The 23,221-nt window shown below is 36.5% G+C and overlaps 2 protein-coding genes across 5 annotated transcripts in view; one reads left to right on the top strand and one right to left on the bottom strand.

The window, feature by feature from the left end:
* Positions 1-16,978, top strand: part of LOC137401524 (nuclear factor related to kappa-B-binding protein-like) — a 41,013-nt gene extending 24,035 nt beyond the window's left edge. For 2 of the 3 annotated variants that reach the window (XM_068087920.1, XM_068087919.1), the window contains exons 15-25: positions 658-772; positions 1,246-1,343; positions 1,671-1,820; positions 2,352-2,492; positions 7,372-7,534; positions 8,714-8,932; positions 9,019-9,276; positions 11,399-11,521; positions 13,096-13,196; positions 13,927-14,050; positions 16,540-16,978. In XM_068087920.1, the coding sequence (XP_067944021.1) occupies positions 658-772; positions 1,246-1,343; positions 1,671-1,820; positions 2,352-2,492; positions 7,372-7,534; positions 8,714-8,932; positions 9,019-9,276; positions 11,399-11,521; positions 13,096-13,196; positions 13,927-14,050; positions 16,540-16,874 (1,827 nt within the window). In that variant the 3' untranslated portion in view covers positions 16,875-16,978. Of the gene's footprint in view, positions 1-657; positions 773-1,220; positions 1,344-1,670; positions 1,821-2,351; positions 2,493-7,371; positions 7,535-8,713; positions 8,933-9,018; positions 9,277-11,398; positions 11,522-13,095; positions 13,197-13,926; positions 14,051-16,539 lie in introns of all 3 variants that reach the window. The other variant, XM_068087922.1, reaches the window with a different exon arrangement.
* Positions 16,979-20,611: 3,633 nt separating this feature from the next.
* The window catches only part of LOC137401704 (leucine-rich repeat transmembrane neuronal protein 3-like), a 29,479-nt gene continuing 26,869 nt past the window's right edge, over positions 20,612-23,221 (bottom strand). For both annotated transcript variants that reach the window (XM_068088163.1, XM_068088162.1), the window contains exons 10-11: positions 22,006-22,228; positions 20,612-21,623 (exon numbers count right to left, since the gene is read on the bottom strand). In XM_068088163.1, the coding sequence (XP_067944264.1) occupies positions 21,115-21,623; positions 22,006-22,228 (732 nt within the window). In that variant the 3' untranslated portion in view covers positions 20,612-21,114. The remainder of the gene's footprint in view (positions 21,624-22,005; positions 22,229-23,221) is intronic.

Raw genomic sequence — 23,221 nt, 5'->3', positions numbered from 1 at the left:
TGATATGGAGATAGATAAGTAAGGATAACTCCTAAAGCACAGTTTGCATCGTAGCAGAGGCTGCAGGTTATTATATAGGCTCAAGGTGGATGATAGATTGTTTTCTTCTTGGTATGAGAGACTCGCTTGCTAGAAGCACACAAGTGGTAACTGAAAAATCTATTAGCTCAAATCATCTTAAAAAGATTTTCAGTTACTCTATGATCCTACTCCCACTTTTTATGATAATATCTGCAAAAAAGCAAAAATTAAATATTAAAACAATTTATTAATGTAATGAGAAAAGAGATATTGTTCGTACGATTTGACTCGTAGGGTCCCAATAATGTGCTGTATAATGTGTAAGGTTTCCAGGTGCAGTTACCTAGCCTGAATATTTCTAGTGAGGATATATCGTCTCTCTAACCATGATGTCTCACAGCAGCTGGATCTCAGCACTAAATCTCTGAACTCTTCGTAGTTCTATCGTATACTTTTACCTTGTTGCTCACTTGTCAGTTTTTTGCATTGGATCAATCCTTCTACTCCGAGGCCTTATTGAAAGACAACAAGTTTAGCTGAAATTAGAGATGCTTTAACATTGCCTTAGAGAACCCTTTTTTAAGGTTCTTCGAGTAAATTTTTGACGAGTATATTCATGAGGTCAGTTACATTCAGGTGGTCAGCGGTGCCCTGGACAGACTTCATTATGAGAAAGATCCTTGTGTTAAGTTCGATTCTGGCAAAAAAAATTGGATGTACCTACATGGAGACAGGACAGCTGGGGAACTTGGTATGTGTTGGTCACTTTTATTTTTAGTGCACTTTGATGTCTTTATGGATGAGTAACTCGATGCGTGTTGGTTGTTTTGATCTTAAATATTTCTTGTCATATTTCTGATTTATCATATCTACTATACAGTAAATATGTACGCCAGGTACAGTGTACTACATATCTGCTGTACAGTAGATATGTAGTACACTGTACCTGGTTGTTGTAGGAAGTGCTGATCTTTTTTACGAATCAATAGACTTCAAAGACAACATTTTGCTAAAGAATGACATATTTGAAGAATAGAATAATACAAATATTTAAAATATTGTTTTGATTTCTGGAGGGACGTTTTTCTATAAATATATGCATACATTTACATGATGAATTTACTTGCAGAATATACAGATAGTCTTTTATGTGCATGCATAACTTAGTTTTAGAAACACAGATCTGTCTCCACTCATAGACAAATGGTGTATTTGCTATTTCAGAAATGTTGCACCAAGCGCAAGGAGCTGCTCTGAAAGCCAAAAAAGCTTCGAAACCTAATAAATCCTCAAGTTCACTGTCGGGAACCGTTGCTGAATCAGTGAGTTGATCTCTTTAGTCCTATAGCAGGGTTGCAAAATGAAATATTTGTAGTTATGAGTACAGTAAAAATAAAATGTATAATTATATATTACTAGGAGTTATCTTTTCTATCAAATTCAAAACTCAAAATTTGCATAAATGTGAGAGAAATAAAAAGTAGTCCCAAATTTGTTCACATAATTTCTATGGAATGAATCATATTTTAGAGCTATTAAGTAGAGATGGTTGAACAAGTGGTTTGTATTTGGGATATGTTGTCAGGGTGTCACCAGTTGTATGTGAATACTCATGACTCTGTATGATAACGAGGTCCATTGCTTTGCAGGAGAAGGTCAGTAAGTCAACAGCGAACCAAGCGAGTCCGTTTCTCAGCATGCGTGCAGAGACGCAGCTTGCTGAGCAGAGTATTATGGATGTAGACTCGGTCAGCCCCCTTCTCTCCGCACCTCCAGCAGCACCTAGCTCTCAGTCCACGGTATTATCTCTTCTTTACTGTTATATATACAATATCAAACACAACCATATGATAAACTAAGCAACATAATTTATCTTTGGAACTTTTTGTGTGATACAAATACGTATATACTAACAGTGAGCACACCATTTCTTTTATTACCAATCAGATGACCTGCAGGGGGTGTTCAAGAGGCTGATTCTAAGAACCCTGACACAGTTTTGAAGTCTAATATTTTTGACGACCTGGCGCAAGGCAAGGAGCATGTGCAGTTTGAATGAAATCGACCGAAAGTGTGGAAATGCATAAGTCTTTCACAGACTAACAAACACACAATGACAATGTTGAATTTATTTACTAGCACAGATTTCACCCAATAATTTCTATTCATAAATTATTTTGGTTGCCTTTACACAATTATTTAATCATATAGTCGTGTCTCGTATTATCTCTGTCGTACAAACCTCTGCAATGTGTTTTCCAAGCAACATATACACTGATGCATACATCTCTGTATAAATAGTAGAAATACTTACATGACATATGATGCAGGTGAGTGCAAAGCCTGCTGTTGCGCCTCAAATGAGGGCTCTTAAAGTGGACCACCCTGGAGAACTTAGCAGGAGTCTGTCTGTGACATCTCCTGGTCCTACAAGGTTGATTAGCATGCAGCTTCCTCCATCCATGTCCCAGGTAAGCATGAGTCATTCCCGTACCTGTCTTTTTTATACAATTATATGTGGAATATCTCGAGTCATTCCTAACACCTAGTATTCATCAGAGTAGTTGTCTTGTTCATGTGAATTCAAGCAGTATTAGTGTTGATATGCAGTTCTTCCTTGAGTTTGTCTTTCCTAGCCTGCTTAAAGAATAGAGAAAGCATAATATTATTATGCTTTATTAGTTATCTTGAGGTGTTGACCGATGTTCTAAAAAAAGAATCAAGGAGATTGACCCACTAGAAGCTGAGATATAGCCAGCCAAACCCAGGTCTACCTAATAAAGAATCAGAGGAAAACCCTTCGAAAATCCCGAATACTGTGACGTATAAAATCGACTTAATGGTCATGTGCCGGAGTTACGCACCCTTACCGCCGTTATGTATAATGATTGTTTCGGCTACGAGATGTGAAACGCTTCTCGCGATAGTAAATAATTTACATACTAGCTCTGGGTTCTCAGAAAAATCAACCAAACATTGTGTGGTAAAGGCATTTGCCCACAACCCCTCGCCATGATTTTTCAAAGCAGAAGAGCAGATTTTGACTATTGTGCTTCAAACTTTAACTCGATCTCCACGGATTTGCTCCGAAGATCATCTGTTCAACGAACGGCGCGTGTATAGTCTATATGCGATATCCGCGAGTTGCAGTTTGTTTACAATAAGAAATAGGAATGGGACTTTTTGTTCCTTCATCATTTTTCTACTGTGTATCTACTGCAGCATTCTTCTACTGTGTATCTACTGCAGCATTCAGTTGATTTTCATGATTATCGTCACTATTAACAGACCGGAAGTTCACTACAGCCATAATCTTAAAAAGGCCAACTTGACCGTGCTGCTCTTGCTATAAGAAAAGAAAACGATAACTTTTGCTTTGATTTTTCTATTGATCTATTATCTTATCTATGATTATTTTTTATGATTTATATAATATTCATAATGCATATTATACAAAATAATAATATAACTGCGTATAGAACAAATGATGTAACTAATATAATTTGTAGAAAATTCCAAATGATAACCGAGATTGATGATTGATTTAATTGATTCTATTTATTAGCTATAGTTAAAAAAATCTGAACAACGCTAAAGATGAGTCTGAATAGGGAAGCTAAGTAGGAGAACAACAAAACTGAGCTGAACTAGCAAGATAGCGAAATGTTGCGAAATAATAGATGCGTGTAATTATTTTATGCTAAAACTAATCTACACGTCAGAGGGACTGGTTCGGAATTCTAGGAGCGATGATTGTTAGGCCCAATTTGATTGTTCTATACTCCCAGGGATTAAACCAATTAAAACGCCGTGATTGTTATAGGAGAGCGCATTAGTTGGCTTAATTGACCAATGGCACACAAGTCGATTTCATACGTCATATATTGATGATTACCAAAACACTTTTGTTTTTTGGTAGACCTGTGTTTGGCTGGCTATATCTCAGCTTCTGGTTGGTCAATCTCCTTGATTCTTTTTTTAAAACATCAGTCAACACCTCAAGATGAATAATAAAGCATAATAATATTATGCTTTCTCTATTCTTTAAACATGATCAGGGGGTCAGTCAGCGAGGTCAATATCTGTGACTCTAGTGTCATAGGTGCCGTTAGTCAGCAACATTAATATCTGTGACTCTAGTGTCATAGGTGCCTTAGGTCAGCAACATTAATATCTGTGACTCTAGTGTCATAGGTGCCGTTAGTCAGCGAGGTCACTTCAAGCATCAAATCAATCGTAATCCAAACCAATATTATTTTAGAAATGATTTGTTGAAGGATTCTCCTTATCAGTCTATAGGCTCATTAGGTGTCCAGAAAGAAGCTGCCAGAGTAAAGATTGCTTCAAATTCTTGCAAAAGATGTAGATCTCTTTATCTTAGTAGTATGTGACAGGCCCACTATATAAAGGTCTGGTAGGCAGCCTCTCCACATGTAGCAGAGCTCTACAATATAGTTGGCTTTTCATAGCGCTTTTCATTTAATGACACATTACACAGTGGTAGACACATGGAAGTAACCCCGCTGCTCACTAATCATCTGTGATTTCTTTTGAGATATTTCGAAGAACAAGGTTTATTAATGGTTGCAAATCTTTCACCAGCTCTCAAAGCTGAAGGTAGGAAACTAAAATCTTAACCACCATTACTTACATTATGGTAATAGCTTGAGAAACAACACCGACGGTACAGCTATCAGCGTTAGACCATTAGCAAGCTCTGCAGTATCCAATGTTGTTTTTTGACACTTGTTAAACATCTTAACATGTTAACATCTTAACATGTTAAGATGATGGCTAACAGAAGACAAAAAGGGCTGTGACTGTTCCGGTGGATCTTTGTCTGACATGTTGGCTTCCCGCATAATTCCATGTTCACTTCAAAAGAGACACTCGTCATCACTTTAGCTGTTTGAGCAGCGGTTAGTGGTGCTAGTAATAATTCACATTCAATACTGTTCTTTTCATCTTATAAATGTGCTTTACAGAGTGGCAAGTTAAGCCAGTTCTTTGTTGTATCCACCAAGCGTAGCATCATCTTTGTTATACTTGAGCGGTTAGACACCATGCTGCCGCTTGTAGCTTAGAGCTGACACCTGACCATTCTAGTAATTTTTATAAAGAGACCCATTTTTCAAGATATCACCCACAAATTACTAAAATGTTAGTAAAAATTATTCATTTGTAAAATGACTCTGCTAAATTCTCGGCATCACAAGTTTAAATTGAAGTCATCCATTTGTTTTGTTTGTATGAATTCTTGACTGAGTTTTCAGTACTTCCCAGCAGCTGTGAGAGACAAAGCAAAATGTTAATAGGCTGATTCAAAGATGCTGTTTTAAAAATTTGTGGCTATAGCGAGAAAAGATGCAAGCTGGCAGCTGACAATCAATTTGTAGAGGAATAAGCAATACATAATTTAAAGCTTTCTGGTTGGAGGGAAGTACGCTGTTACAGCAGTTACCATATATACTTGTGTATAAGTCGAGTTTCTGGGAGACGATTTTAGGGTAAATATTTTATGGTTGACTTATATCTGAGTATTGTTTGTGGTCATGTTGCAGCCGAGTTGAATAACGTGTGAACATGCAAGGAAAACTCGGTTATTATACAAGCGTTATAATCATGGCTGTATGAAGTTTTAAAAAAACACTAAAATTATTGGTGACTCATATCAATGGTAAAGTTCCTACACAGAATTACCAGAATCTTTTCAAATGTCGGTGAAACGTTACAGTAGGTATACGTTACCTGTAAACAAGCTTATGACAGCTTGATCATAACTGCTGAACAGAAATGTGTAATCATATGGCTAGACTAGCTTGTACATAAATATAGTCTGAATAGAGCAGTTTGCAGCTACGTTTGGTGATAGTTGAGGAAAATCTGTGGCCTGTTTACCAAGCCATTATTAAAATATTCACTTGAACTAGCGTGTGCATCATTAACCCTTTCGGGGTTTGATTTTTTTTCTAAAAAAATACCCAAAATGCTAATTTATTTGCGAAAATATGCAATTTTCAATACCTATTTGCACTACTTTGGCTGCAGGTATTTCAATATTTTTTTTTAGTTTTACTGTCTATAAACATAGAAAATAAACATCATGCTGTGTTGGAGCTGCTAAGTATGCCTTGGTAGAGTATCTGAGTGCTGTAATAGAAGCAGAATACCCCATTTAAAAAAAAACGATTGTTGCAAAATTATAATCGTTTTTGTCTTGTATATACTTGTACTATATTTGATGACTTTGGCTGCAAGTATTTCAATGATATTTGTTAGTTTTACTAGCTATAAACATGCAAAAGAACCATCCAGCTGTGTTGAAGTAGCTGAATATACTTTGGTAGGTTATCTGAATGCTATCATTGTGTCAAATAATCACTAATTTGTAACTCATAATAAATTAATACTGCGGAATTATAATTTTTTTATCCAGTTTATTCAAATTTCAAACAACACTTACAAACGGTTATAATACAAACAATACAACATTGTTATAAACTATTATAATACAAAAAATACAAACATGTATATCATCGAATATCCTGTCTGAATATAAAGAAATATCAAAACGTCATAAAACGTCTTCTATTTGTTGCCATTATAATTTTGGTAATAATAAAAATAATTTCAACATAAAGACAAACGTGGTTCCAATGCAACTAGTTGTAAAAACATCGAGGTAAGTGAGGAAGTCCTACCTCAATAAAAAACATCAACTACGCAAATGATCTCTCGTCATTGTTTACAATTATAATAATAACACAAACTTTTGAAGATGATTCGCAGTAAATTACAGCGAGTATAACTCAAAGCTTTCTGTAGATCACTACAACAACGATCTCCATCATAAACGGCTTATATATGCCTTATGAATCAATAGAAACAAACGCGGTAGACGTTCTACAGGAATCGACACATGTGTCGCCCTGACAACGCATTAACTATACGCGCAGCGAATTATGTGTCTTTCAAACCTTAAAGGGGTTAAGGAACTAGAGCAAGCCATCATATAATTAGCAGTCTGCTTTTTTTTAAGTTAGTCTGAAAGAGAAGACAATTCTTATGAATATATGTTAAAACTAGTAAAATACATTTGCTCGTGATATATGTGTGACTTACTTATCATACAGTTTCCTAAATTTGCTAACATTCAGTGTTAATCACTGATTGTCATCGGGAATTTCCCTACTAGTGCATGGTGACAGGATAGCTCAGGTTGTCCTAGAAGTTTTTTTTTTACGGAGTTAAGAAGAAAGGAACCATTGCATCCCGTTAAATGTGTCAAATATTTTCTAAGCACCCATTATTTGGTAACTCACTTGAAGCCTTCACTCTTTCATACTACAGAAGAGGCCGGCATCAGTTGGTCAGATGAATCGAGCAGCATCTGTAGACAGTCTCCACCATACTAGTCCGAACTGGCCAACTAGTGAAACAGCACCAGCTCTATTCCACAGTTCGAGCCTTCCAAAGGGAGCCGTTGTTTACCAGCGTATACCTTCTACACAAGGTCAGTCTCACCTCATTCCTTTGTCCTTTATACGAGCCCTATTACAAGATAAGTAATATTATTTTAATCATTTGTAATCTGTAATCAGTAAGCGTGCAGGAATGAGGGAAGTTCATTTCAAAACCGCAAGAGAGGCAACTCATCACCATGTATAACTCATGCTAAATATTCGCTGGTGGGATCAGTTCATCTAGCCGGTTGTCTCAAACAAATTATATCTACTGATGCATCCGTTTGAAATTTATAGTCAGTCACACAAAATTTAGAGCATCATGCTAAACACTCATTCGCTACGGGAAGCCTTCATAACGGTACTTATAAAAGCCTTCATAACGGTTCACCTTGGTACTTATAAAAGCCTTCATAAAGGTTCGCCTTGGTACTTATAAAAGCCTTCATAACGGTTCACCTTGGTACTTATAAAAGCCTTCATAACGGTTCACCTTGGTACTTATAAAAGCCTTCATAACGGTTCACCTTGGTACTTATAAAAGCATTGATCACGGATCACAGAGTTTACGGATCTAACTACACTTTTGCCACAATAAATTTAGGATATTAGGTTATTGGCAATAAAGCGAACCAGTTAGTTTTCTTTTTACTCAGAAGTCACAGCATAATATAGCAGTTTCCAATTTTTTTATTGAGGATGGATGGAAAAAAAATTGTAAACAGGGACCTCTAAATGTATTTCTGCTGGTGATATTTTTCAACATTTAGCCTCAGATGTTTCTGATAATGATATTTTATTCGAGAGTGGGTTTTCGTGGGTATTGATATACATGTATATGAGACTGTGTTTTGGTCAAACAGCAAAAATGTTAGCGTTTTTCTTTTGCAGCCGTTTTCGCTAAGCTAAAAACAAAGACTGAGCATGATTTTTGTTTGTCAAATGCATTGATTCTAGTGCAGAATTTTTTGTTGATTGCAAAGTACTTTAGATTAAAGTTCTTTGACAGAAAATCTAGCTTTTATAGCAAAAATAGCGAGTCCACTTCACAAAAAATTTTGGCATGAATTAATTTCGTCAGAAAGAGCAAAAGTTCTGTAGTAAAAGAGTTAAAAATAAGGATTCAACTCCAATGTTGAGCTTTTGTCTAAATCAAATCAGTTCTAGCAAGCGCCTTTGTGTGATCTTTTATTTTCTTTATCCAAGTCTTTCTTTGTTTAATATTTTAGGAGTAGGGGCACAGGCTAATATGGTGCAAAAGGTTATGACTGGCTCATCTGGCTCTTCCGTTGGCAAGCAATTGTCTGCAAGTTCAAGTCTGGTGAATAGGATTGTGGGTAACACTTCCGGGACTCCTGTGCTGGCCAGGCTGGTCCCGACTCAGGGAGTTCAGAAAGGAGCAGCGGGAGGAGCACCGCAACCACATCTCACCCAGCTACATATTCCTGGTAGGATTCGTCTTTTCTTAGCTAAGCATTTTCTTGCTATACCTGATAGCAAGCTCAGCATTCATATTCTCGGTACCTTGTTATAGGTGGAGACAATGTGTCGGTCGCTTCTAGATCAGTGCAGATAGTGTCTGGCTCTGGGCAAACACCCCCTAGAACTAATGTACTGCAAGTGCAGAATGTAGGCGGTCTTAACAGAAGCTCTACGGGTGGGGTTACTATGACAGTAGGCGGAGCTAACAGAGCTGGAGTGACGATGAATGTAGGCGGAGTTACTCGAACGTTGGGAATTGGGAAAAACATCAGCTCTGCTGCATCGTCTGCTTCTCTCGTGAAGACTACCGGTAAGTTGGTATTTCTATGTAATGATCAGAGGTTGGCTATTTACTGGTCTCACGCCTTCACTCTGATAGATTACTTGAGTAATTCAATTCTCTGCTCTCATAAGTGACATCTGGTCCGAATTATGTGTCCATTTTTTTTCTAGATGATGTTTTAGAATCGGGGTTATCTAATAGCCAGACCGTCTATATAGCCAGATATATAGACTACAAGTGGTTTCTAATATCCAGTATTTATAAGCATTTATATGAAGATGTATTCGTTAGTTGGAGTTGTTTTCTCGTCGCTTTAAGCGTGCAGACAATCCCAAAAGCCTGGGTAACTCAAGTCTGTCGTGCCAAAGCCTCTCTTTAACCCTTTCTCTGCCCTTCGCGAGTTTATGCAAAATCTATGATCAACTGCCATAGACACATTTTTGCGAAATTTTCAGTGGCTGTGTAGTAACTGAATTTTATTGATTCGTGACAACATAACCATAACATAACATCTTTGGTACTTCTCTGGCATTGACGATGATGTCGAATATTTCTCTCTCATAAATTAGCCTATATTCGCGTTGAAAATTGTAATCTTTGATCAGAAATCAGAAAATCATACATTTTTTGTCGTCCGAACTTTTTAGCTGCATTATGGCTTCTGCAAGCACCTCACGTGCTATAAAAAGAACAGTTGTTGTTGATAACATTTTAGCCAATTCAGACTTGAGTGAATAATCAGATGATAAAAGTAACAACTCTAACGATGATGAAACTAATATTGTTGTAAGATTATGGAACATTGTAGAAGATTGTAATAGCTTTGTAGTGATCGTAGCTTCACAGTAGCTATAGCGATGCACAATATAATATACTGATATATAATATAATATACAATATATAGATACAATAAATATTTTGCATAGTTCTGTTTATTAGCATGTTGGCAATATAAAGTATGTAACAAAAATACTCTGAATAGTGTTTGAAATTGAAATAAAGTGTTTCACATGTCACGCAGCATAATGGCTGGCAGTGGGCCAAAAGCTAAATTTACACATGGCTGGAAGTGAAATGGTTTAACAGGCAGCTTTGCTCTTTCTGACTAGCTTTTTAAACGAAAGCGTTTAGACAATGTCATTTCCGTGTTAGTATTGCTGCAAGTTGAGTTGTCTGAATCATAAATTATCTATGATTCAGATAAAAACCTTCCCTTTTAAGACTTGATATTCGGATAAAGGAAGAAACTTTGAATTGTGAAGTGGCACCAGATCGTAAAATAACAAGAAGGAAGTTAAACAATTTCTTGGAATGAGTAAAATCTCAGCCCAAGCTTGACATTTTAGTTGTACTTTGGTATGAGCTATCACTGCAGTGGCAAAAGGTACAATAGTTCATCGTTCAACTTGTCTGAGATATGCCATGCATATTATCCGGTTGTCACTGAATGCGCCTGTCAGGCATTGTCACTGACCATCTCTCATGGTGGACGACAGTCTTAAAAACTGTCAGAGGGTGAAACATTGTAGAATCACATAAGTATTTGCTTCACAACTAGTAAGAATGTTTATATATTGTGTATGTGGTTACTATTATGTTTGTTATATGTACATTTACTTTATGTAGTGATCTCTGAATAGGGAGTAGGGAAGACAACCCCTTTACTACGTACTGAGTTTTAAACAAGGGATAGGGGATATAATTACCTTATAACATACAGGGAATTATTATTGCACATTATGCGCTATACATTATGCGCTGACCTTCAAGTAGGGAATAGGAAAGGTAACTCCTTCACTATGTACCGAGCTCTCAGTAGGAGATATGGAATGTGCTGATAAATTTCGTTGTTATCATAATAAAATGGTAATACTAGACGAAAATAATACACATGGCAGCTACTAAAAATGGTTGTTATGGTATTTTATTGAAAGCTTATAGAACTTTGCTCTTGTTTCACCATTTGACCGTATGAAGGTGGAAACACATAGTTTACATGAAAAAATGTTTTACTATAACTAATAAATACAATGTTTTTACCTGGCTTGTTACTAGTATTATTATGTTGTGATTACAGAGGTCTAATAACAACGCTATGAGTGTTAGTAAATAGAGAGCTGTCAGTGCTAAGATAAATGCTCTGTTATAGGTACCCCAGCACAGTCTGTCTCCCAACAAGTTCGAATTTCCAACCTGCAGCAACAACTCGCATCCGGCAAGACTCCTCAAGCTGTCACAGGAAATAAAGCCTCTCTTCTTACCAACCAATCAGGTTAAGCTAATATTATTCGAATGACCAATCAGAATGTTCAGAGTTCCTGGTTTTCTTAATCGCATGTCTTTAGCGTATTGGATTTGTCTCCACATCACTACTTAGCTTACTAATTCGATTGGAGGTAGAAGCTCATCATTATTCTTAACCTGTTTCCTCATCGAAGTTACATTTGCACAGGTACCAGTGTGTCTTGTCATAACTGATATTTTAAATATCTGTGATTATTAACAAATACTTATATTACTACTACATGTATATTATTACAGTAATACCTTGAGGTACGACCGTGTTCCGGGATTCGAGTTTGTGTATTAATTCACTCGTATTCCAAATCAATTTTTCGTATGCAAAATAAACAAATACAAATTAATGAGTTCCCACTCCATTCAGTAAGTAGCATGCTGTATGTGGTTCCTACTTTCGAGACAGGTGGTAGCGGCTAATGGTGGTATGAGACTTGATGGCAACGCGTTCCATTTTGTGACGCTACGTAAATAACACAAACTTTAAATTTGACTTAAATGAACTCAGCATACTATAAGTTTAATCTTACGTTACGCCAAGCTTGATTTTAATTTTGTTTTTATTTGCATTTTTACTTTTGTTTCGACTTGGCTCTTTTTTACTTCGCTTTCACATTAACTTTTAGCTGACCTTTTTGTATCCTTTTTGATCAGACGAGAATGACCAAGTGATGCTATTCTTTCAAGCAGTCTCGCATACTCGGCCACTTAGTAGCCGCATCGGGAACCGTCGTGTTTGCTTGTATCTCAAAGTTGTCTCATATCTAAGTTAAAAAATCTGCTATAAATTTTCCTCTTATCTCAAATTTATCGTATGATGGGGCACTTGTATGTCAAGGTATAGTTGTATAATGTTTTAATACTGATCAGGATGCGAGTTTTGTGTCAAACAAATTCCTTAGATGTATATTCATAAATAATTGATGGCTTTTGTGTGTACTTGTAATTCTTACAACTGTTCCGTTACCTTATCTACACTTCAGCCATTCATTAAGATCAAAATTTATTTCTGGTCATATTTAATCGTATTTATAACTTCTGTTGCCTAAACAAAACTTGAAGTTTATACTGTTAGCATCTCTGAAGGTGTAAAAACTGTTCATTTTACCTTTGAAAAGACTTATATGAACTATTATTAAGCTAGCAGTGACAATACTTGGTTGACATCCTGTCAATGTACCAGTGATGAAGTCGTAAGACAATTATGCATTTGTTGTAGCCTAGTTCTGAACATCAGAAGTAGCCTCCTAGTTAAATATGGTAACAATATCTGCATGAGCAATCAGCCAATCAGCACACGCTTCAGTTGCAACATCTTTTAAAAACCTGTCTGTTTGTGATCATCGTTCATTGGCCTTAGTCACTTGTCACATGATTAGAAAAGGGTGAAGTTGACTCACTAGGAAACCCTGAGAGTTGAGTCAAAAATTGGAAATATACTTCACTTATGAAGATCTTTTTTAAAACTATCATAGCAAGTTCTTCTAAGTTCATGATGACCACAACTTTAGAAGGTGCATTGTTTCATATAGCCAACTATTCTTACAGATGTTAAGGGAGGTCCGGTGCAGTTAGTAAAAGCTCTCATAACCTCTGCTGAGGGTAAGCCTGGATCTCAGGCTTACATTCTCACATCTAACTCGGGCCAGGTAAGTTACTGAGTGACTGGTCTGACCAGTGTTGGTCGAGTGTTTTAAGTTTGGTTCATACAATACCGCAGTATGTCGTGTTAATCACATAATACTTTGGTGATCATCTGTAATAACAAAGTTCACGCTATCACAAACCCATCCGCAATTCATCAGTGAATAATCCGTGGTTCAGCATTCTCATATACTGCGGTCGTGAAAATGATTAAATATTTGTTTCGCAGCAACTGTCGTGAAAGAAAATATAGATCGAGCAATTCGTGGCAGCCAATCTCTATCCCCGAAGTGGTACACATCGCTCAGGGTGTTGTCAATGCTTGGCGGACTGTCGGGAAATATTGACATTTGTAATTTTTCCCGACTTATCCGCATTACCTCGACGATCCCATCGGTTTACAGAGCACGTAGTCGATGGATAATCGCTGACATGCGGCGGGGAACCAGCCTTTAGCCAGTCACTAAAGAGATTGATTTATAGATTCTCCTTGATTGACTAAACCCTTTGGAACTGTGTGAGAGCATTTCATAGTGATCATAACAGTCATAATATGCTAGTTTAGCATTGTTACTAGCTAGTTCTTTCACTGTTGCCAGGTAACAATATTGTACTTGTTTCTAGTAACAACTTTCAGATAATTGTATAAGTCTAATTAGCACACAGAAGATTTGCTTCTAAAATAGCTCAACTAGACTCTAAAGCATTTGATGCTTGGGATTTTGTTCGTTGCAGCGGCCCTTTGTTACCACAAAACCTTCTACAGTGAGCAGCGGAAACAAATCGGGTATGATAGCCCGAGTTCTTCAACCAGATGGCAGTTTGACAGCTGTCAAGTCAGGCAGGGTCGCTATGCCAGGTATGCATGGCCCATGAATATCAGCTTGCATCACTCTATGCATCGTTGTTCGCTCTATTGTAATCGGTAAAGTCAAAGCTGTATAGCTTCACAGAGTCCCGCGACCAACGGAAGCGTATATGGGAGCGCGCTCATTTCTAAACAAACAGGCCACACCCACTATTTTTATATAAGTTATAATGGCGAGGTTAACAACATTAACTAACAAAAATTACTCCCATTGGCAGTCACTTTAAATTGACTGTTGTAATATACAGCATTTGAAAGAGGACAAAGTTCCCTACAAGCAACTACCATTAATTTTTTGTAAAAATGTTAAGTAAATGCAAAAAAGTGAGATGTTGAGAGCGAGGTATGAATATTCCATTAGAGATCAGTATGTCGATTGGGTTTGTTTGGAAACACGGATTTTTGTTTCCGGTTTTGGTCGCGGGACTCTGTGAAGCTATACGACTCTGGGTAAATAGGTATGTATGGCCCATGAATATTAGCTTGTGTCACTTTATACATTGTTGCTCACTCTATTGTTATCGGTAAAGTGAGAATTAGGGAGCATTTGTGATTTGTGCTCAAGTCATGCCTTAGTCCTGAAGTAAAACATGCAAGTTAGTCAAGTGCCCAGCGCCATGACTAGCTATGCTACTAGGTATATGGGTCCTCATTGCACCTACATTTTGTCTATTTCTTGATGTTCCATACTTTTTTTCAATGAAATAAAACAACAAACAAATGTGATGACACCTACTGTAAAACCTCTATTTGAGCCCCACTGCCAATTGAACGTCACTACATGAGAAGGGTCAAAAACAGAGCGCTGTGGCGATCAAATAGAGGTTTTATGGTATATTTCATAGCACTCACAGTAGATAACATCTGTAGTAAGTTATCGTAGTATATAAGAAGGCCAGGACTTGAGTCTCAAACCTTCCCTTCTGTTTTCTAGATACCAGTTGCATTTATACTCATTACTACAAACAAGTGTACTTACACGGGGGTATCTTATATCGGGGAGTTTGAAAGGAGGATATTATCACCAAAAATTTAACACTGCTTATATCATGGCTCCAAGGGTCAAGGTCAAGTCGGGAAGGCCTGTGAAAGTTTTATCCGGTGAATGTAGTCACAGTGTAGAAGTGGAGTACTTTAACCTCCATGTAAAGTTCTCATTCAGATTAATTTGGCCTATAGTTCGAACCGCATAATAAAATGAAGAGTATTGTTATCAGTAGAGTTGCCCCAATTTTGGTATCTGAATCGGTATCGGCCGATCTTTTCTTAAAAAATCCGGAACTTCAGATACTTTTTACAGATCAACTATTTAGCAGAAAACAGTATTTTAGCCTGCTACACTAATAATAAATCATCAGCTGCAAGTTCCTTAATCTTACCTAATGAATTATGGGCCTGTCACACAATCTATTTCATGTCCATAGCTTGATCAACATCAACACAGCTGAGGAACCTTTTTGCTTTAGTCAAGACGTAATCACAATGTGTGTTATTGCTGCAATTACAGCAATAGGAGTTATTGCAGCCAATCACGAACAAGATAACAAAGATGAGAAACAAGAATGCAGTGTAATATTTGTATTTACTAGCATTACAAAAGTAATTCAAGCAGTCGATGCATAAAGTTATCTATCACTCTCTTGATTCTGACGATACCATGTATCGTTTGTATCGTACAAAATACTGTAACAATCCTCCATCATCTGTGGCAAGTGAGTCCCACTTCAGTACGACTGGCTACATTGATAGTCTTTGAAGAAAGAGACTTCTTACTGAGAGAATTGAATCACTAACAGTAATTAAAAGAAACATTTACTTGCTCTAAACTTGTACAGGCGCAGCAGTTCGTTCAGCAGTAGAAGAGAGACTTCGTTATCACAGAGAGGGCTGTACCACTAACAGTAATTACCATTATTAATTACAAATTACAAGAAACATGGACTGTTTTGTTACTACATGCACGTTATGTCAGTATGTGAATGTTTTTCCATAAATACATTTAATTTTTTTTTGCATTATATTTGCATAATAAAATAGAAAATTATCTATGCAACACAAAAGATCTGAATTGGATTATTTTTCAATAAGAATCGGTATATCGAATCGGTATCTGAATCGGCTGGTGAATTTAGCATCGGGGCATCCCTAGTAGTCAGATGCACCAGGTAAGGTATGTTAAGTCGCTATAGGTTCATATCCTATTTCAGGGAAAGTGCTCATTCCATGTCTGGCCAAGATGTGTTGAACCTCTTGTCTTCCATGACATGAGGTCCAAGCATATGATGTATAGCATATGCTTGTTTCACAATAGTACTTTCTGAGGTTCTCCTTCCGCACATTAGTGTTACCAAGCTGCCTGTCAGCTATTTGTGAAGAGTGTTTGGTTTAACTGCATTTTCAGCCTCCTCGGCAGCATTTTATCAGCTTTTCTAGGAGTCCTTTTTTATAAACTTGTTATTTAGAAGTATTTATCATTGTAGCTGGTGGAAAGTCAATTCTTACAAATGTTGCTGGAGCTGGTTTAAAGAATCCATTGATTGTTCGGCAAGTTTCCTCTCAAAATCAACTTCAGACACTTCAAGGGCACTTACAGACAGTCTCTGGTCAGCGCGCTACGCTGCCAGGTCAACTGCATGTCATGCAAGGTCAACGACCAGCTGCTCATACGATGCACCAAGGTCAAGCTAGACTGGTGGAAGTGCACCCATCCCTAACCTTGGGGCATACAGTTATGAAATCTACAGGAGAGACGCCTAGAAAAATAGAGCAATCGGAGTTGTCTCCCTCAACAACTGTAAACATTGAAACTGACTAACTGTGGCGAGTGCTTAAGTGTATATAGGCTGTATATTTGTATTTAATTACTGTTGGACCCTTGACTGTAATCTCGTATCATTGGTAAATAAATGTCCACTTGTATTCCAATCCTGTGCCTCATAAGTTCCTACACATCAAATGTTAGGCCTTCATTTCTTGCATTTCTGTTTGCTAGCTCAGGTGGCCTTACCTGTTTATTTCTCATAACGCTGCCACCACTCAGATTGGCTCATAACGCTGCCATCACTTGGATTGGCTCATAACGCTGCCATCACTTGGATCGGCTCATAACGCTGCCACCACTTGAATAGGCAATTCAAATTGTAAAACTACCATTGGTTTTCGTTTCACTTCAAGATATCAATTTCTTAGACTAATGTCCTTAGATGTTGTCTCAGTGGGCTCAGGACTGTTTAAATCAGATTTTATTGTAAAATGTTGACTTTGTTATGTGAAAGTAATACTGTCAGATGATTATGTACAGTTATTTAGCCTTAGTGCAAGACTTTAGAGTGTATATTCCTTATAGTTAGGTGATGTTGAATAGTTTTGTTGGTCTTGGCTCCGATTTGCAGCCCCTGTGTATTTTATGTTTTTTGTGGATATTTCTCTATATCTATGTACTATCGTAATTACGGTTACCTATCTTTCTGGATCTACATGCTGTTCACGCTTGGAACATAAAGGCAGCAGGGGTCAACAGGGTCGAGAGTCAACAACCTAGACCTGATTTCCATAGTAATGAAGTTTCGTCACTATTTCTACTTTTTTGTCGACCATAAACCGGTAAATTCAGCTATGGTCAAGGCCAAGAAGTATCATGTGCATGTTGTCCATAATCTTATAGTCTAAAGGTCAAGGATGCTACTGCTTTTCTTCCTGGCATAACAAGTGCCATTCACAACTTCTTGCACCACCCTAGTGACAGTTTTTGTTATGATTATGAAGGTATGATATTGCTTGCTGTGTCTGTGTAATAACTGCTGACCAGGTATTAGTACTTTTTTCTGTAATGTTATTTATACTATCATATATATAATATATATTATACTATAATATAGTAGGTTATGGGCTATAACCTCTTTGCTGCGTACAAACAGTTTCTTTTGGCGGCTGATGAGGAGTTTATTGTCCACTTACGGTATGCAATTTAATAAGGAATAAAACATTTCAAATAACAAATGATAAAGGGCAAAGCCGTGAACAAATCTGCCTTTCATCTGGCAATCGTAAATTGGCAAAATCAGGCTGCACTGACCATTTCATTTTATATCAGGGGCATCTATTGCAATAGGCAAAATATGAAAATTAAAGTGGCTTTTTTCGTAGCCACCTGCTATGATAGATAATTCATGTTTATAAAAACAACAAAATAGGCTGTTAATAATCTTCTTCACCTTTACATGTAAATCATTCTTGTTACATCATTAATCATGTTAATACCCTGCTCAAAATGAAGACTATGTCTACTACGCCCGTATAAAGTATATATATATACAGGCTATATATCTGAACAAAAACAATTGGATAGATGCATTGGCTAATACATTCTGTATTGTCTTTTTCAGTGTTATATCAGCACTGCGCCAACACATCGTTTATAGATGTGCTATTACAGCACAGTATATATTATTGCAGTACTTTTATCTGTTATTACGGTACATGTATAGGTTTTCACAGCACATATATGTTATTACATTATTTATATATGTTATTACAATACATGTATGTGTTATTACAGTACATGTATGTGTTATTACGGTAGGTACATGTATATGCTATTACAGTACAGTATATATTATTGAAGTACTTGTATCTGTTATTACGGTACATGTATATGTTATTACATTAGCTGTATATGTTATTGCAATACATGTATATGTTATTACAATTCATGTATCTGTTATTTAGAATTCATTAAAAACGATCGTAAACTGCTTAAAAAAAGCTCCGAGAAGGCTTTTTCAAGAAGTTTAGGCAGCATTCAGCAATTTTGTCAGGAAATATAAATACTTTTTTTCATTGCTACCTGTGAGGCTTTAAATTAAAAATTGTTTATATGATTGTTGTTACAATATTAAGAAACAAGCCCAACAACTCTTTCTATAGCGAGTCTTTTTATATTTCTGTTCCCAGACCATGAACAAATACTTTTGTGAGCCTATAAGAGTGCGGTTAGCGAAGAGCCGATCTCTTCCTAGTGTTTCAATAAACTATCCTGGCGAATATTTTTGACTGAACTTCACTACAATTTTTTCCGTTTACTTATCCATGGCACCTGTAGGTCAGGTAAAGAGAGCAAATCTATCACATTACACGTTCAACTTGTATCTTTTACTCACTTACACATACACTTACCTTACTTACACGTACCTCATAAAGGAGACACCCTGATAGCTTATGTCAGGCAGGAGCAAATAACGAGTATGTACTCTTTCATATTCTGTAGAATTTGTTTTTCAATGTGTAGCCTCCAGAACAGCAAAACCTTGTCATTTGTTCAGTATAATATCAAGAGATGCAACTTTTTAACATTCCGTTTAAGTTTCAAGTGGTACAAGATATTCTGTTCGCTCATTACTTTTAGAGTGAACCACATGTTGTTGTATTTCAGTAACCTCTATGTTATTACAGTTCAAGCTACTATTATGTTTGGAACTTGGAGGTGTAGAATGTCTGATAATATCACTTGCAATATACATTGTACAAATCATACGTCTTCAGGCACACATAAACAGGAGGTGTAGAATGTCTGATAATATCACATGCAATATACATTGTACAAATCATACGTCTTCAGGCACACATAAACAGGTTATTATTTTATAGAATTTTAAAACCGGATTTGAAAATCAAGACCGTGCCAGAACTGCATAACAAAACAATGCTAAGGTTTGTACAAAGTTTAGAAAATCCTTTTCTACGCAAGTCGAGTGTTCTATTTGATAAATTATCCACGCATCGCGCCGGACCTATCAAAGTTTATAATGCTTCAATATATCTTGAAACTCTTTGGCTGCAGAAACAGTCTCTGTGTACATTTCATCGTGGCCTTGTTTATAACAGTAGGCGCACTTACCCTCACCTGTCGGCTGTATCCATCTCAATAGCCTATGTAAGGGTCGAATGGATGCTGATGCAACCAGATGGTATATTCTAGTTTAATGACATTTCAACTTTACCAGCTTCTCGAAGAGCCATTTTTATTAGTTTTAAAGGTCAGTGGACTGAACCTGTTGCTATGTGGAAGAATGGTTCATCAAGTACAACAGCATCCAATAACAAATGAATCAATCATTGCACTCACCCAAAGGCAGAGTCTTTATTAAAGGTTGACTTGCAACAAAATTCACATTACAGTTATTTGGTATTAAAAGATTCACAATGTCTTACTCTGTTGTGTTGTAGGTGCAAAATATTTGGAAATGTGATTACAAGCTCTTAAAAGCTCAAAAACGAACAGTTAATCGCAGCCATCACGAAAACGCCTGAGCTTTGAGCTTTTAAGAGCTTGTAATCACATTTCCACATATTTTGCACCTACAACAAAGCAGAGTAAGACATGGTGAACCTTTTGATACCAAATAACTGTAATGTAAATTTTGTTGCAAGTAAACCTTTAAATATTGTGTTTTCAAAAATAGGTACAAAGATACAAATAAACAGAATAAATAAATAAATTCCACGACAAATGTGTTCTATAAATAATATCATCTTTATTTGTAACTTGTGCAAAGTAGAGACATAATAAATATTTAATAATAATTTTCTCAATAATGTAAGACTAAATGCAAAACTGACTTGAAAAATTATATGCTACTCGAGTGAAGATGAAAATGAGAAATCGCCCTTTTACAGTTTTCTTGTGAGACCACTTGTTATCAATTGAAAGTTAATGTCAAGGTCAGAACAAAATACAGTTTTTAAGTAACATCGTACTATACTTTCAAAAAAAAGTTTTTGGTGTTCGACTACCAAAAAGTGATAATTGGAAAATACCATTTTCGAGCTTTTCCATTGCAAAATAACGAAATCTTTAGAAAGAAGTTTTACAATGGTTGTGTCATTGCTACTGACCAGAGTCAAATACCCACCAGACACCCAACTACTATACATTGTAACAGAACAAGGAAAAATCAAATATTGCTAAAAGGTGCTCGAAACAAAGCCCCATGGGTCGACATTTTTTCTCTACTTCGTCTGTAGTCGTTAAGCTGCTTATTGCTATTATAATTGCACTATACATAGGTTTCATTTCGTATTTTCTTAGATCCGATAGATATATGACTTTGGTCCAACTCGTGCAACGATGTCATCTGTCGATGCGATAGTGATGGTGACAGATTGTCATCTATTCCAGGACATGATGAATTGGAGTGTACACCGCTATCTCCACTTCCTGTTGAGTATTTCACACCATGATCATCATGGCTCTGAGTCTCAGATAACTGCTCTGCATCAATATAGTTTGGTTTGTAATACGATTTCCCTATACCATTCACGAGCTTTTCTGTGGGAAGCGTTGTGTCTATATTGTTACGCGGTGTACATGCCGGAGTGTTCCCATCATACAACTGATTGGTTGATTCGAATCTGACACGATGAGGTGTTGGCCATGTGCCAGTATTGACAGGTGTTTGCCAGTTGCCTGTGCAGCTGATGGTGGGTGAGTAGAGAGGGCTGGTGTAGAACCTAGATGATGACCTTGGATGCTCTGCATACCTTTTTTCTGTAGACAAGGGGATACCTGTATAAGTGCCAGTGCAAATTATTCATTAGAAACAACAAATACTTGCAGCCCATATCATCTTATATTACTAAGTGTAGAGTTGTCTCCTCTTTACACAGTCAAAAATTTATGAAAGCCAGTCGCGCAACACTTGTTGAGTCAAAAAAGGGACTTTGAAGCTTTCAATGAAAATTGAATTGACCGACCATATGGTTCCACTATGCAAACTCTTTTATGTAGGGCCTACATGAATGGCAAATTGTAATTTCTGCTGTAAAAAATTGAAAATTACCCAAAAACAACATGCAAAAGACAGGAATATAACAAACCATAACTTAGAGAGATTTGGCTTTCCATTTTGAAAGTTCTTTTCATCGATTTAATCATTCCATTTACTTACTAAATATGGAATCGTTGTGATTTTTTGAAGTTGTCGCCCCTTTAAGCATTCTGTCTAACTTCAGGGTTGAATCTGAAGAGTGGTTTTCTTTTTTGTCCATATAGACTTTGGTTCTGCTGCCAGTGTGGTAGAATCCTGAGACACCGTTGCTGATAATGTAGCCATTCTGTGTTCCGTCAACTCTTGGCTCTTGATATGCCACCGTATAATCGTTTGTTGGTTTCTGGGTGGTTAAAAGGTTTAAAGAATAACAAAAACTCAGTGCATCATGCACAAAAAGTCTTCGAATTTAGGCATAATGTAATACGCTCAGATTTGACGTAATTACTAAGCAATTTGAAATCCTTAGGTTTTTACAGCAATTTTTTAAAAGTCACACTCAAGTTGTTATGGTTATTAGTTTTACAACTTCGCGTCGATGTAGCTCTAGTAGCGTGCGACCATGAATTGTGGCTCTGTAATAGCAACACTATGAATATAATTATCCTCTTCAACAAATTTCATATCAGAAACAAAAATTACCAAAGCAGGTAATGGCTGCGTAGAACCAAAGATAATGATGAGGAGCGATTGATCCAATTTAACGCCTAGACCAGGCATAACAAAATACCTCAAATCTAGACAAAGACTTTATTACTCCGATGTCCGACGACTCATAAAAAGCAAAAACTGCAAAAGCTCTACCATGCCAATTGTTTAACTTGCCAAGAGAGAAAAACTCCAAGATGATGAGATACGCCTTATCCAAAAGCAGGTATACCATATAACAACTTTGAATTTTTAAATGAATTACTAACTAAACAATGTAAAATATAGTATTGGTATTAGGAGGTTGAAGAATTTCAGTGTGAAGCAAAATCGATATTAAAATGATCTGAGGGTCAACCTACCCAAATAATGACAGTTTACAACTGATTATAGACAGATTATAGAATCGTTAGATTAGTCTCAGATCTTCATGTTCAATATTACTCTATGAAAACTATTTACTTGAGAACTCTGTTATAGTAAAAATATTATTACATTATTTGATTAACCGGCTGTTAGCGGTTAATCAAAAATGAGAAACTTTGGTTTTTGAGTTGAAAAGAACATCTATTTGATCATTCTATCATAAAGCATTACTTGCAAAAAATTGAACTATTGTGGGACAGTAACAATACATGTGCAGAAAAAAAGAAAAATTAGCAAAAACAAAAAGTAGAAGTGGGAAGAA

Source organism: Watersipora subatra, chromosome 8 (assembly GCF_963576615.1).
Source record: "Watersipora subatra chromosome 8, tzWatSuba1.1, whole genome shotgun sequence".
In the NCBI taxonomy this organism is placed as follows: domain Eukaryota; kingdom Metazoa; phylum Bryozoa; class Gymnolaemata; order Cheilostomatida; family Watersiporidae; genus Watersipora; species Watersipora subatra.
This window is presented reverse-complemented; position numbering and strand designations above follow the sequence as displayed.